The following is a 15,272-nucleotide window of genomic DNA, read 5'->3' as shown; positions in this document are numbered from 1 at the left end:
TTATTACAAAATTTTATTTCTCGTATATACTACAATTGTAGTAACTTATAACTCCGTACATACTATTGCCTCTCATACAGATCAAGTTACCGGTAAACTACAAATATATAAGGATAATTTTAATTTAACGATAGTTTGGTCTGAATGTGAGGTACTATATATACACAAATTCTCATTTGTGATGGTCATATTTGTCGCAAATTTGCGACGGGTCAAGTATTATCTACTTGGATAGAAAAAGACAAGTCATTTGAGATTCCTTATACTTTATCTTATCTATCCAAGTGGGAAAACTTGACTCATTAGAAGTTTGCGACACATATATATAATGTTTAACCATTCGAATTTATTCAAAACAATGCGGCCCATTTACTACCTGAGTCCTCTAATAAGCCCACTAAGGCTCTAACACTATATATGCATCAAGTAATCATAGGATGAAGCCCACTTAAATAATGAGCCCAATGTTCAAAGAATAACGAAAGGACTCCACCGAGTGATACTGCGGACAGTAGTATTAGCAGATGACGCTATCTCGTTTTCCGGGTTCAAATAGTGATACTATTAGGCACACCTCTACAAGTAACACCAGGGGGAGAGCTAGGAGCCATGAGCTCATAAGGTATAATCCCAGCACCACACCTATTCCTTAAACTCGGATCACGGTTCCGCCTATCAATCTCCTTCTCTATCCTACGCATCTCGGCCGAAAACTCAAAGAACTTCTCTACAATCTCGGCGTCTCTAGTCCAAGTAGACGGTTGAGTCCGTTCCCCTAAGTATTCCTCGTCAGGAGAGTGAGTTGAAAGCGTGTCAATTACCGCGATAAACTTGCTTGTTTGTAGCACACTAGGTAGAGCAGTAAAGTAGAACTTCTGTGGATCAGCTAAGAAGCTAGCGTACTCTGGATCGTTCTCATCGGGTATCAAACGACGCATTAAAACCGGCCTGTTTGGGGCATACCCGCCATACGGGTACTGTCCGAAATTCAGGGCAGCATGCTGTGCTGAGGCTAACCATATGAGTACAGTCAAGATTTTAGTGAGGTCCTCTGGTGTTTTTAGGTCAGGCCACCAGTTCGCATTGCTGAAGTCAGCGTGGCCGACTCTCACAGCCTCGTCGTACCATGATTGAAGCTCTCTGTCCTCGGCTACTAGACTAGATTCTGTGTAGTAATGGGTCACGTAGTCTCGAACCCATTTAGTAATTGCATCCCATATTAATAGTCCATCTGCTGCGTACGGGTAATCCTTGATCAATAGCCTTAATCCATGTGGCTCTGTGCTATCTGGTACCGCCATTCCTCTGAATTCAAACATGATAAACAATTTGATTAGCAATTTGCAATTATTAATATAATTATGGGAATATTCTCTCGTGTACCCTGAACTTTTTCGTTTTCTAAGTTGTACTCCTCTTTTTTTGCAAAAAACTTTGACCGTCAATAACTCTTGGCTACAAGTTCGGAATATGATAAACTTTTTTTTTCAAATTAACCGTCTTTTAAAAGGTAATCAGTTTGAAAAAGAATTTACCGACGTCTCAACTCGTAGTCGAGAATTATGGTCGGTCAAAGTTTATTCGTTAAAAAAGCTTTGACCAACCATAACTAATGGCTACGAGTTCAAAAAGCGGTGAATTGTTTTTTCAAATTCAAGGCCTTGATTAGATAATTGGTTTGAAAAAAAAAATTACCGTTTTCTGAACTCGTAATAGAGAATTATTGTCGATCAAATTTTGTTGTTGTGAAAAACGAGGGGTACACCTTAGAAAACGAAAAAATTCAGGGGTACACGAGCGAATATCCTATAATTATAATAGTTGGGCCTCAACCATCAACTTTAAGGTTTTGGTATCAGAGCAGCGTATATCTCATGTGTGGCTCCGATCAATTAGTTACAAATTTGTGTACCTTCGAATAAGATCAGAGGGAAGGCCTTGCAAGTCAAACTGCCAAGTTTTATAGGCAGCGGCACTAATCTCCATAGCATAGCGGCCAGGGGTGAAACATTCCTCGATAACTCCACCACAGTTGATTAAGCTTTGTCGCGCAAAAGCATTGATATGCAATGTATATCTCATGTGTGGTTCCAGAAGTTTGTAAATAGGATGCATACAACTCAATCGTCTGTGAGCCGATAAGATGAATGGTTCCAGTGTGGCGTGCGTCCTCAACCTGATTTAATAATTGACAGCAAGATAATTAATTACGTAAAAACACACGCTACATACTTATTAATAAAGATGAGTCGGGTTAGATTTGGAAAGGCGTACCAATGCTGGACAAGTTGGTGTACACCAGCGTCGTTAGCACAGACATGGGCTTTGGCAATTTGCCACATCCAATTAGTGGTGGCATCAACTGCAGGATTCAGAACCCTTTTCGACTTTGAGTTGTGTCCTGAATGCGGTAGGCTGAGTTCAATGGCAATCGGCTTTAGGGTTCCAAGCGAGGTTAAGAAAAACAATGTCCTCGTTGCATAAGCTTTTCGGCCATCCTGACCATTTATCCGATCTAAGAAAGGCATATATATGTCATGGTAGTCCACAATGTACAGCCTATTTGCATCCAAAGCCTGCCAGAAATGGATTATAAACTTCTCGTGATGAAATTTACAACAACGGAAAAATATGGAAATTAAATGTCGTAAATATTGTACTCCTACGTACCTCTTGTACTGACATCCCATCAAGGTAGCCTAAAATGTGCTCTTCTTTGAGAGCTGATTCAACAGGACCGTGATGTTCTGGATCGAGTTTGCTCACTGGCGGAAAACATGTCATTCTCTCGATACTACCAGGGTTAACACCGGCTATGAATTGTCGTGCAAATTCATCATCTCGCATCCATGCCATTTTGTCCTCTGCCAATTCACACAGTAATTATTTTTATTTTGTTAGCACACCGAAAACAATTCCTACATATTTTTCCGTTCTTATAAATTTAATTTCAAGGGTGTGTCGAATTTGAGCACGGCTTACTGGCAATTATCAAGGGTGTGTCGAATTTGAGCATGGCTTGACTAGTAGTACGTATTTTGGTCACAAACTCTGGCAACTTCTGAAGATTATCTTCATGCAAACCTAGATTTATCAGCAATCCTTCATTAAAGAGAGTATCAAGATGCTGAAACCCGGTGAAGTCGTGCTTAGACGAAATGTTAGTCGTCAAGGACGGTAACAAATTATGTAGGACTGCTTTAAGCCTGCAGAATGAAAACGTCCCTGCCTTCGCCTCTTCAAATTGTTCGTCCCTTGGAACATATATCGGTAATGGCTTCTCCACTCGCGTCTCAACTCTTTTATCTACAATAACATTTCAATTAGTTGGTTTCGTGTAACACTGTCGTATAATACACTAAACCTTAATATGTCAAGTTTAACCATTATTTTCTCCGAATATTTTCATGTTCACTTTAGAAAATCGATAATGAAAAAATAATAATTAAGTCGATAAGAGAGTAATGCATTACCAGTTTCAGAAGGAGGGCGTCCAGTGCGACAACGTCTCGGGTATGGAATATTTGAACCACCAAGGATGGGTCGGGTTAATTCGTAATTTTTATCCGGGTTGCCCAAATCATTATAGACATCATATTCATAAATCCTGTCTGATAATTTCCTCTCTCCAACTTTGCCATCACCTCTTAAATCTTTAAGCTCTTTCTCCCTTAATGCTCTTAGTCCAGCTGGAGTCTGGTGTGGTAGATATGGCTGCACCAATCGATTTTACGTGACGACTTGATTAATTTTGCGAAATAATAATCACAAATTCTTATAAGTTTTATGTTCAAACTTGCTACGTATCAGGTTTAAATCTAATACGGAATAGTATCAAATATCGGAAACCCAAATTGAATTATCTGGAAGCAGACTCAATAAAATTGAAGTAAAGTGAACCGAATTAGAATTAATTTTTATTTCTGGGAAAAAAATATATAAAGTGCAGGGGTAATATGGAAAATGCTCAAACTTATATTTTATTTTATATTTATTTTATTAATTTTTAATTTATTAATTGTTACCACGTCATCAAAAGTTAACGTTCCGTTAACGGCTGTTACATTAAAGGGTACTACGGGCACAAAAGTGAAACCTCAATGATATAATAGACAGATTCTTAAAAACAGGTGTACCATGAAAAAACTAACAAAATTAATATACCATGGGCAAAATTTAAATAATATCTACTTGTATAAATCAATGACTTGCTAATCCTATAATGCTATGGCGAATTTGTTTTAAGATGGAACTTTCTTATGTTTATAACACGGACTCTATTCCCTTTTTATAGTTCTGGTACAAAAACGAACACTTTTGATAGTATGTTTTATTTTCCTCATGTTTAACTATTTAAGGGTGAGTTAATCTCTCAAGAACATGCACCAATACAGATGACGATTAAAAGAAAGTGTTTTGATATATACAACCCAATGGGTTATGTATAATTTAGTCTTGAATTCCTAATTTATTATCAAATATGAAAGATATTAAATCCTTAAATACAACCCAATGAATTCTATATATCAAAACCCAAAAAAAATATACCTCTAAAAGATCGCATGCTTTTTAAGCAAGGCTTCCGTACGTAGGACTAACTCCGACTACCCAATCAATTTGGCCTTAAAAAGAGCACAAAATCTCATTATAGACAGCACATATCTATCTATAACTAAAGACGGGCCAAATACAATATCACATTCCTAATAGGACAAACAACAAGTGGGTGATGGGGGTCAAAATGTCACCACTTTCAAACTATTTGACCTGTCTTTAGCTATAGACGGATATGATATATCTGTCTTTAGCTATAGACGGATATGATATATCCGTCTATAGCAAGACTAGTTGTAAAAAGAGAGGGTAGTACGAGGTAATCAATTGAGTCAACTGTACCAACTACCAAGCAACAATTACACTAATTACAACACCAAAACTGAAAATTATGACAAGATTATATGTTGGTCTTATTTTAGACAGATTATTTTGGTCTAAAATAATAAGACGAGATTTTATAACCATTTTACAGTTAGATGTGATCATTATTGAAAAATAAGTTACCATAAGCTCTAAGTCTCTAACAACTAACAATGATCTTACTATTATGACTACATTTAACGATAAAATGGTCATGCCCGTCTGAAACAAGAATTTACAGAAGATGATTTTACTATTATGACTACATTTACTCAAGTCTCTAACAACTAACAATGATTTTACTATTATGACTACATTTACTCAAGTCAATTCTACTTGCATGAATTTCTCGTATTTATTATTCAAGTCAATCAATTATTCTATACCAAGGTTTCAATATGCAAATCGTGAATTTCGTGCCAATTGAATACTTACATAAATTGGAACACATTGGACCTAAAAACACTCTCAATTATTCAGTGTTTACCTTTCCAATGTTAAAAGTCCGAAAAATAATATACCCTTCCATTTTATAAGTCGTTTTAGAGAAAAGTCAAATTTTCTTTAATTTATCGTTTTACTTTTACATATACTATGAGAAGAAAATAATTATTGTGCGTTTTATACTAGACAATTCAACATTTTCATCCATTTGATTTGTGTAAAATCAAATGGAAGTAATTATACATAAATGATACGGAGTATTTTTATTTTTTTTCAAAAATTTCTCTTAATTCATTTGTTATATCCTAAAACGACTTATAAAAAATGGGGAGTAACAGAGGGAGTACCTAAGTATTATCAATCCTCTTTTTTCTTATATTCAGTATTAAGTTTTTGAGAAATGCTTCGTTGTTCTTTCGTTCGAGTCATTAAATATACATTAGGAGTATCTTTTAAAATGTACGATAAATCGTAAACTAATATTTTATCAAAGTATTTACAATCATAAATTATGGGACAAGTCAATTTTGTAAGTAACTATTCGTTTAATGCTAATGCCGTCTCACAGGGTAATAGCGTACCATAACTAGGGGTGTTAATGAAACGAGACAGCTCGCGAGCTATTCGAGATCGGCTCGGTCAAAGCTCGGCTCGTGCGAGCTCGGCTCGGGCTCGGACTCGGTTTGAGAGCTTAACGAGTCAAGCCGAGCAAAGGCTAGCTCGACTCGAAAAGCTCGCGATCAGCTCGAATTTGTGTGATTACATAAGATATTACTGATATTTTATAAAAATATTTTATCATAATTATATTTTTGTATCACACATATCAAATGTCTCGCTGATTTGCCAAATATTTTTACATATAACCCTTGAGCCTTATTATTGAAAATATCGAAATAAAAAAAATAAAAAAAGTAAACAGTTTTATATAGGCTCGATTTGGGCTCGAGTTTGGCTCGAGCTCGCGTTAAAGCTCGCAAGCTTTATAACGAGCACATTTTTTTCAAGCTCGGGTAATCTCGAGATCGACTCGAGCTCGAGTTTTGGTTCTTGAGCACAAGCCGAGCAAGGCCAAGCTCGGGCTCGGCTCGGCTCGTTAACACCCCTAACCATAACTACTGATTTGTGTTATGTTATGCCAATTGCCATGGGCATGTGGCAAATGTTCTTTATTAAATGAGATTGGAAATCAGTGTCAGAACAATAATAATAAAATTGACTTAGTAAGCAAATGAAGACGAAACTAACATGCATGAACAAAAGACAAAAAGAAAACGTAAAATATGAGTTAGATTTTTCTCCGCATGCAAACCATGCATGAAATATTTTAAAAACTAGTGTACTACTTACGTACCTTATTTTATGGAAAAATATGCGTCTGCTTAGAAAGTCTTTGAATGATTGCACCCAAGAATTATTTAATGCTACTAGTAAATAAGATTTTTTTATACAAAGGCATTATCTTACGGTTTAAAACCGTCTCACCCCAATCTTATCTTAATAAATACAGAAACATTTCATGCATCCACATTGATTCACGTCACCTTATGCAGTTTTCTTTTTCTTTTTTGTTTTTTTTTTCCCATAAAATAAATAGTGGGCCCTATTTGTCAGTTAGTTGAATTAATTTCTTTTTCATTACAGATTTATCGTGTTTATAATCGGATAAGTTATACGCACCAAAAAAAATAATCTGATATAATGATTCTTATTTCTTTAATTTTACAATTTTAGAACATTAAGTAAATAATATAATATAGAATATCAATACAATGTTCCCAAAAATTGAACAAATTAAAATTGATAGAATAAGGCTTAAAAATTGATAGCTATAAAAAATTACGGAGTAGTTACATAAATCTTAAATAATTTTTTAAGCATACAATTACCAGATTTACTTATTTTCTAATTCTAAAAAAAAAATTACCATTTGATTCTCATGAAGTATAACTATTACCAAAAAAAAAATAACGTGATATTTTTTTTATGAATAATGAAAAATAATAAAAAAAAAATCTTAAAAAATTACTTTAAACGCAAGAAGAAAAAATAATGAATTCATCACTGCCGCTAAAAAAATAAAACTAAAAGAAATAGAGTATAAAATATTCATGTATTTTGGTTAACATTTTTTAAATGTTAATCATTATATCAATGTTTTTAAAAATATACCCGTGCAATTTTGCACGGGTTGAAAACTAGTAATTTACTAATTTACCATATGCGGCGGAATTATTTATGAAATGAATAACTACTTCCTCTGTCCCGGTCATTTTTTTAGCTATTCTATTTTGAGGTGTCTCAGTCAATTGTTTACGTTTCTATTTTAGAAATACTTTTGATTGACAATTTGATCATTTATACTCAATTTGATTCACTTGTTATCTTATAATTGGCCTCGTTTTTTTTCTTGGTCTTTGTGCCAAAAACAAAGATAAACAAATAATCGAACAGAGGGAGTATTTGAGTAGTAAACATGCATGAAATAATAAAAAAAAAATTACTACTAACGTGTACCTTATTATGGAAAAATATACGTCTAGTTGGGAGATCGTTGAAGGATTGTACCCAAGAATTACATGGAAAATGAAGAGGTCCGCATGCAAAACCTTCAAGTGTAATACTCTCTAGGTAAAATTCTTGTTGATGTTTATTGGTAATTAATATTGCTCCTGGTATTCCAAAATTACCGTCCACCATAAATTCTGCCAAATAACTTACTTTTTCTGCTTTTAAGTTTGATTTTTTTGACCAATCTTTTAATATTGCTTCACCACTTTTCTTTGGTCCTCTAGCTCCTGCGTACAATAAACATTTTCATATTACTATTCACGTAATTCTTATAAAAGAACGGTTTTATTATAAGTTTATCGTGAAATCTTTCACATACTTTCACATACTAGGTAGTATTTCATTAATCCATATCTTTCTCTTTCTTTTTTTATTCGTTTCAAACTATCTTATCATGTAAGACAGTTTCATGTGAGACTTACTCATTATTCAAACCTAGATGTTGAAAGTCGTCCGAATTTGAGTTGAGTAGGACCAGACAGAAAAATCATACCCTAACGAATATATGTCGTATAAGTTGAATTCAGTATTTAATTTAATCCCGAGATATTTTAATTACTGAATTTGTTGTACAAATTCGACCAACAATAAGTTGTTTCCTTAAATTGGTGAAAGTAGAACATTTGACGTAAAAAAGTGGAGGAAATTTGATCGTTTATATAGATCAATTATTACCATATTGTATACCACAAGTATACAAACATTATTTGGTGGAATCAGAAAATAAAGTGTTTCTCTTCACGTATTGGAATCTCATCATAGAGAAACGTGGAATTTGTCGGCTCAAAAGAATACAATAAAATAGAGCTATTGTAGTTAAGGACGGTCATTTATTTATATATTTCATTTTAGAGCGTCTCATTTATTTATTTACGTTTTTATACTAGGACGGTTTTCTATGAAAAATTTGATGATAAACATCTATTATGTTTCATTTGTCATCAACACCACAAGTGATTCCTCCCTTGTCCTTGGTCTTTATGTTAAAATCAAAGATAAATAAATAATTGGGATGGACGGAGTACAAAACTAAATAGAGAATAATTTATTAGATATCAAAAACATGTTGGGTTTTTTTTTGGTCAGCTTCCACTACTACATAAATTAATACTCCATAAGCATTTTATTAATAAGTTTCATTTTCCAACGGGTGTTTTACGATAAATTGCAAAATAAAGAACGGTGACCATATGGATATCCTAAATTATAAGATTAAATTGTTTTATATGAGAATCTCTTGACAAATGATAATGCAATGATACGGAGTAATTTTTTTTAAAAAAATCACAAATAATATAAAATGGTTCACTTATAAAAAATGGTCTATATCAAAAACGGAGTAGTAAGTAGTTATGAAAAACTGTAATACAAATGTTTTATGGTTTATGCCAAAAGCAATTACCGGTCTAACAGAAGAATGGTCGTAAATATTTTATTATGAGATCGTCTTCTACAATAATAAGTGATCATCTCATAGTGTTAATGTAAAATAACTTGTTTTCCCAAAATTAGACTCTATGTTTAGCAATTAATAAATGTTCCTTATCAAATGGCTTTTCGAGACTTTATTATAAGACGGTTTTTTACGAAATTTGTTTAATTTTTTTTTTTTTGGTAAAGGAAATTTGTTTAGTTGTTGCACACTCCTATATATTAATGATCTACAACGTGATACATCCCAATGATCCCATAATACATTTACGTACAACCAAGAACATAAAAAGACATAATATAACAACGGTTTTCTAACATGTGCCATATAACAATTCAAGTTATTTAAAATGAAGAAAGAAGAAAAATATACGTACTTTGATCAATCTCAATGCTAACAAGTTGAAGAACAACACCTCTACCAATCTTATCACCCAAATTATCCAATTGTTTAACAAGGGTTTCCTTAAAATCTTCCTTAATCTTGTTCCTCACCGTAACGACGGCACTAACCTTGATTTCACCATAATTAGAATGATTAGTACCCAAATAAGACGGTTCCGACGACTTAATCACGTAGGAATTATCACTAATTACAGCCTTTGGTTGCACCACTAATCTTCTCTTTTTTATAGGAACATTATGAAATGGGTAATTTCTAATATTATGTGATATTTGAATTAATCTAGTTGATGATGTTAATAATGATGATGAGTTTTGCATAATTGGTGTACCCATAATTTCTTTAACTCCTACCATTTTATTTACAACGTATAAATATAAATATTATTTGAGGAAAAAATTGAGGTTATGCGGATGAAATTTTCTTGTTTTTTTTTTTTTGGATTTTTTAGGTATAACTTTTAGTGTTTAATTTGGATTTGAGTGTGTGAGTGTATATATAGGGAAGGAGAACTATGGTGATAGGTTAGTAAGAAATGTTTAGTCAACACGTTTAAAGTTACGAGGAGAAATGAAGAGACTAAATTACTGAATTTTAAAAAATACTCTCCCAGTTCCATTTATTTATTTGTCTATTTTATTTAAGGATGATTCAATTATTTGTTGTCTTTCTATTTTAAGAATACCTGTAATAGACGATTAAATTTTTCACACTCTATTTCGTGTACTTGTTATTTAATAATTGGTCTCTCATTTTTTTTTCTTTGTGTCAAAATCAAAAACAAACAAATGATGGACGGTCGGAGTAATTGTGAGTATAAATTAATGGGTTTGAAAAAAAAACTCACATGTGATAATGAATATTTGGCTCTTAGTAATTCACCAATCTATGTCAAAATCATATGATATTTATAAGTCGCACTCGAATGAAATATATAGAGTTTTAAAAATGAAATGGTCACTTTATAGGAATAATAACGACATGCAAATATGTTGTATAAAGTTGTGAAGGTTGTTTATTCTAATTCAACAATATTGCATGCGATACAAAAACCGTTTAATTATAAATTCAAAAAAAAAAGTTCAGAATTTGGGGCTCAAAAAGCTTTTTAACCAAATAATTAGTTTAATACTCCGTAAGATAATCAAATGTCAATATAAAAGCATATCTCTCAAATTCATTTGACGACCCATATCTGATGCTTATAAGATTTCATTAATACTTCGTTTATTATTTGAAGTCACTTACTCATTTTTCCCCGTCAGTTGTTTACCTTTGGTTTTGATACGAAAATCAAGGAGTAGGAAGATGACCATTTGTAGCCTTGTAGTTGTTATTGAGTGACAAGTGGACAACGATTATTTGGATGATTAAATTACCTTAAATATTCTCAATATAAAAAGGTAAACAAATAAATGAAACACACATAAATGAAATAGTTAAATAAATAACCGGTGAGATGGAGTAATTTTATTGTCTTATTGTCTTATTTATAGATAAGGTGTCTGTGTCAATAATTTTGTTTGACAATTATTATTTTAGCCGAAATTCGTAGTAAGCATTCATATGGCAAACTAATACTTCGTACTAATTAAAACGAAAATGGAGAAAACACTTCGTACTAATTAATTGTAGCATTAGTCACACCACATTACGTGAAAATAAATCAAAACGAAAATGGAGAAAACGGTCATGTATCTTTTGTGCTTTCATTAACGACATACGTCTTAGGTGTGACGACTGTATGACTGCTTATTTTTCCGTAGTAGTAAACTTTTTTTGAATAACTATTGTGAAAGAACCGTCTCAACAATAAAAATGTTTAAGCAATGGCCGAAATCCTTAATTTTTATGTCGTAAATATATTAATTACTCTGTATTTTCAAGGTTATTTACTTATTTTTATGATAAAAAATGTTATTATATACTAATATTAGAGCTTACACTACTACAAATCCCGGCAAACACAACGGCCCTTTAACAACGCTTATTCACGAAAATCACCAAAAGACGTTGTACAATGGATTGCGCGAAATTTTACTAAACTTAATTACAACAGTTATGTGTTGTTAACTGTTGTTATTGGTTTAACAACGGGTCAAACTTGCACAACCGTTGTTAATATAAAAACTAATAACAAAAGTTTACTCTGTAATACATTATAACCGTTGTTAATAATTTAGCGCAAAATTAGTGAAAAGTAATTACAACGGTTATATTAGAACCCGTTGTTAATACTTTTTAACAACGGTTGTCAAATGAGCCGTTGTTAATATATTATCTAATGACAACGGGTTTATGTGTAATAACCGTTGTCAATAATTTCAAGCAAATACCACAATATATATTACACAAACACAGATTAGCTACACCCACAAACACAAACACACAACCACACTCTTTCTCATCGTCTCTTTCTCATCGTCGTATTATCATCTCCGTAACTGTTGTTGTCATCGTCTCTTTCTTTCTCTAATTATCAGGTATATATCTATCGCCTTTATGGTTTTAGGTTTTGTCATCTCCGTCATTATTGTTCTTTCTCTAATTATTTTATTTGCTGTGTTTTTCTCCGTCATTGTTCTTTCTCTAATTATTCGCTTAGTTTTTCTGTGTTTATTAGTAAAACAAATTAAATAAAATAAAACAAAGAAGATGATGGAGAGGATAGTAAAACAAATCCACATTTAACATACATAAACTTAATTAATTGATATATACATAAACTTAATGCATTGCTAAAAATACATTTCTTAGATGTTCATTTAGGGATGCATTCTCTTCTATGAGAATCATCCTCTCCTCCTTTGCCATTTGGAGGTTTCATTCCGCAGATGCAATATCTTCATATAGCTGCATTATCTGCGGCTCTAACTCCTGCACCAAGCCATGTTTCACTGCGGCTCTAAATCCTGCACCAAGCCAGATCTGAGCTTGCTCAAGGAAGAGCTTGTTCTTCCTCTCGATTTCCAGCAAGCGGCGTATGAAACTTTTGTTGTACTCGGTCATAATGCATGTTAAACGAATGGTATCATTCATTATTGAAGGAAGTTTGGAGTTTATTAGGTTTTAAAGATTTAGGGTTGGGAGTTTAGGGTGGAGATAGTGATATAATGGATTGGTTATTGAGATAGTGGAATGAATTTATAATTAGTATATGTGTCGTTTGAGTTGTTTTTTAATTAATATGTTTAGGATTTGATACTTAAATTAATACTCCCTCCACTTTTTTATATATGACGTTTTGCATTTACGAGGTAAGCCTTTGACTTTAATATTTACAAAAATATATTTGTTCAAAAAATATAAAAATGGTACCATTAAATTCCTTACGAAAAACTCTTTCATATGAGTATACATATCATAATATTTAGTTTTATATTTTAAGAGATATTGAAGAGAGAAGAGAGTGTCTCGAAATGTGAGAAAGTCATATATAAAAAAATAGAGGGAGTACGAAGTATATTTTTGTTTAGGAAGTTGTGTCATATCCCTGCTTCAAATCTCATAACCCTTCGCATTCCATATATTGTGTCCTTTCATGCAGGGATTTTGGCAGTAATAATGCATCTAGTAATATATAATTAATTGATGCAGGAGGGATTTTGGCAGTAATGCTTTGTATTTTTATTTTTTTTATTTTTTTTAAAAACAATAACAACGGTTATTTAAAAAAACCCGTTGTCTTTAGTTATAACAACTATTTTCTATTGTAACCGTTGTTATAACTTTCCCACCAAAAATTAGTCACACTTTCCACAACGAATGACTCGTAACGACAACGGTTTTTAACCGTTGTTAATAGTTTTCACAACGGGTTTCTTAAAAAAACCAACCGTTGTTAAAGATTTTAACAACGGATGCTTTAACAACGTCCGCTTTTTTATATAATAACGGTCTTTAACCGTTGTTATACCCTATATCTGTAGTAGTGTTACTATGCCCTAAATACACTAGTAATTACTTTTAACTCTTATCTTTAAAGTTAGTGCTCCTTGAGTATCAATTTTTCAATCAGCAAAACGTAAACATAGTTTTCTACGGTACATTCCCGAATTTTTCGGTTTTTTATGTTGTACCCCTATATTTTTGAAATTGTATGGTGTACCCCTAAACTCTATACATTAGTCTATAGCATGACCTTATTTATTGTATTTACTAACTTAGTTTCTTAATTGATCTTTAAATCATTTATTTACCATTTTAATTACTCTATTATCTACTTATTTACTTATTAGTTCGCTGAATTACACATTGACCCACCAAATAGTATATGAATTTAATTGAAATTCTTCAAATCTCCATCATCATTTCATGCTTCATAACGGGGGTTTTTAAAAGTAGTTTGTGCTTATTAAAAGTGATTTGTGATGTTTCTCATATAAGATGGAGATACACCATTAATGAGTCAAAATAAAGATTAAAGTACGGTTGTTTGATACTGATAAAGTTAATGGAGATATGAAGGAGGTCATGATGGAGAAATAAGTCAGAAATTTAGGGGTACGCCATATAATTTCGAAAATGTAAGGGTACAACATAAAATACCGAAAAACTCGAGGGTACACTGTAGAATATCCAAATTACTAACCATCATTTTTACATAATAAAGGCATAAAAGTCTTTGCTATCTGATTTCATAATATCTTGTTGTCTTAATCTAGTTGTTAAGACGGAGGTATTATGGATAATAGGTCTCAGGTTCGATTGCCCTCTCCCCTCTATTATAATGCGACCAAGTGCGCGTTTCGTTAAACCAAAAAAAAAATCTTGTTGTAAACTCGTTTTACAGAGATTTTCTCGCTCTAAAGATAATACGTTAGGTTAAGAAGTCACTAATAGGATAACAACATAACAAATAAATGTTGAAATTGGCGTCTATCATTCATAGGAAAATTAATTAAGTCTTGAAATATGGTTACATAAAGCATTTCTTTTCAACACTACATCCAACAAAATTTATCATTCTTTGCCATTTCTTTCCGGGTTCTTTTAAGAGCAATTTCAATGGGCATCTAAAATTCGATGTAGCTTAATTTGCCACATCGACTTCTCAAGCTACGCTTCTTTCCGGTTATGTACCGCTCCAACGACAAACTACAACATCTTGTAGCTTATATGAGTCCACATTCTTATTTTCAACCAATGAGACAATTTCGCTTTTGTTTTTTTTTTTAAGCAATCCATGTAGTTTGACAAAGCTACAAGCCTACAATGCTTGAAAGCTACACATAAATTTCCAACCTCAATGGTAAGCTACATGTAAATAATTTCGCAAATATTGCAAGCAGGTTCCTAGAAACAAACCATTAATGTTCTAAGAGCAAGTACAATGGTAAGCAATTACCTTGTAGCTTGACAAATCCACATCATATTTTAAGCAAAAATTTTGTAACTTGACAAATTCATTCCAATGGTTTAGCTAGTTTATGAAAAAAAATCAAACCTAATTAAATTTTAATAAAATTAAAATTATGAAAAAAAAAAAACTAATTTGTCATTGGTT

At 32.4% G+C, this 15,272-nt stretch overlaps 1 protein-coding gene across 1 annotated transcript; it reads right to left on the bottom strand.

The window, feature by feature from the left end:
- Nucleotides 1–22: 22 nt before the first annotated feature.
- LOC141622731 (linoleate 13S-lipoxygenase 3-1, chloroplastic-like) lies at nucleotides 23–10,243 on the bottom strand. The gene is made up of 8 exons (XM_074438730.1): nucleotides 9,741–10,243; nucleotides 7,879–8,159; nucleotides 3,474–3,714; nucleotides 2,983–3,306; nucleotides 2,671–2,864; nucleotides 2,275–2,576; nucleotides 1,913–2,176; nucleotides 23–1,305 (listed from the first exon to the last, which is right to left on the bottom strand). The coding sequence occupies exons 1-8, from the start codon at nucleotides 10,120–10,122 to the stop codon at nucleotides 549–551; spliced, it is 2,745 nt and encodes a 914-aa protein (XP_074294831.1). The 5' UTR covers nucleotides 10,123–10,243; the 3' UTR covers nucleotides 23–548.
- Nucleotides 10,244–15,272: the final 5,029 nt, after the last annotated feature.

This window comes from Silene latifolia, chromosome X (genome assembly GCF_048544455.1).
Source record: "Silene latifolia isolate original U9 population chromosome X, ASM4854445v1, whole genome shotgun sequence".
Lineage (NCBI taxonomy): Eukaryota > Viridiplantae > Streptophyta > Magnoliopsida > Caryophyllales > Caryophyllaceae > Silene > Silene latifolia.
This window is presented reverse-complemented; position numbering and strand designations above follow the sequence as displayed.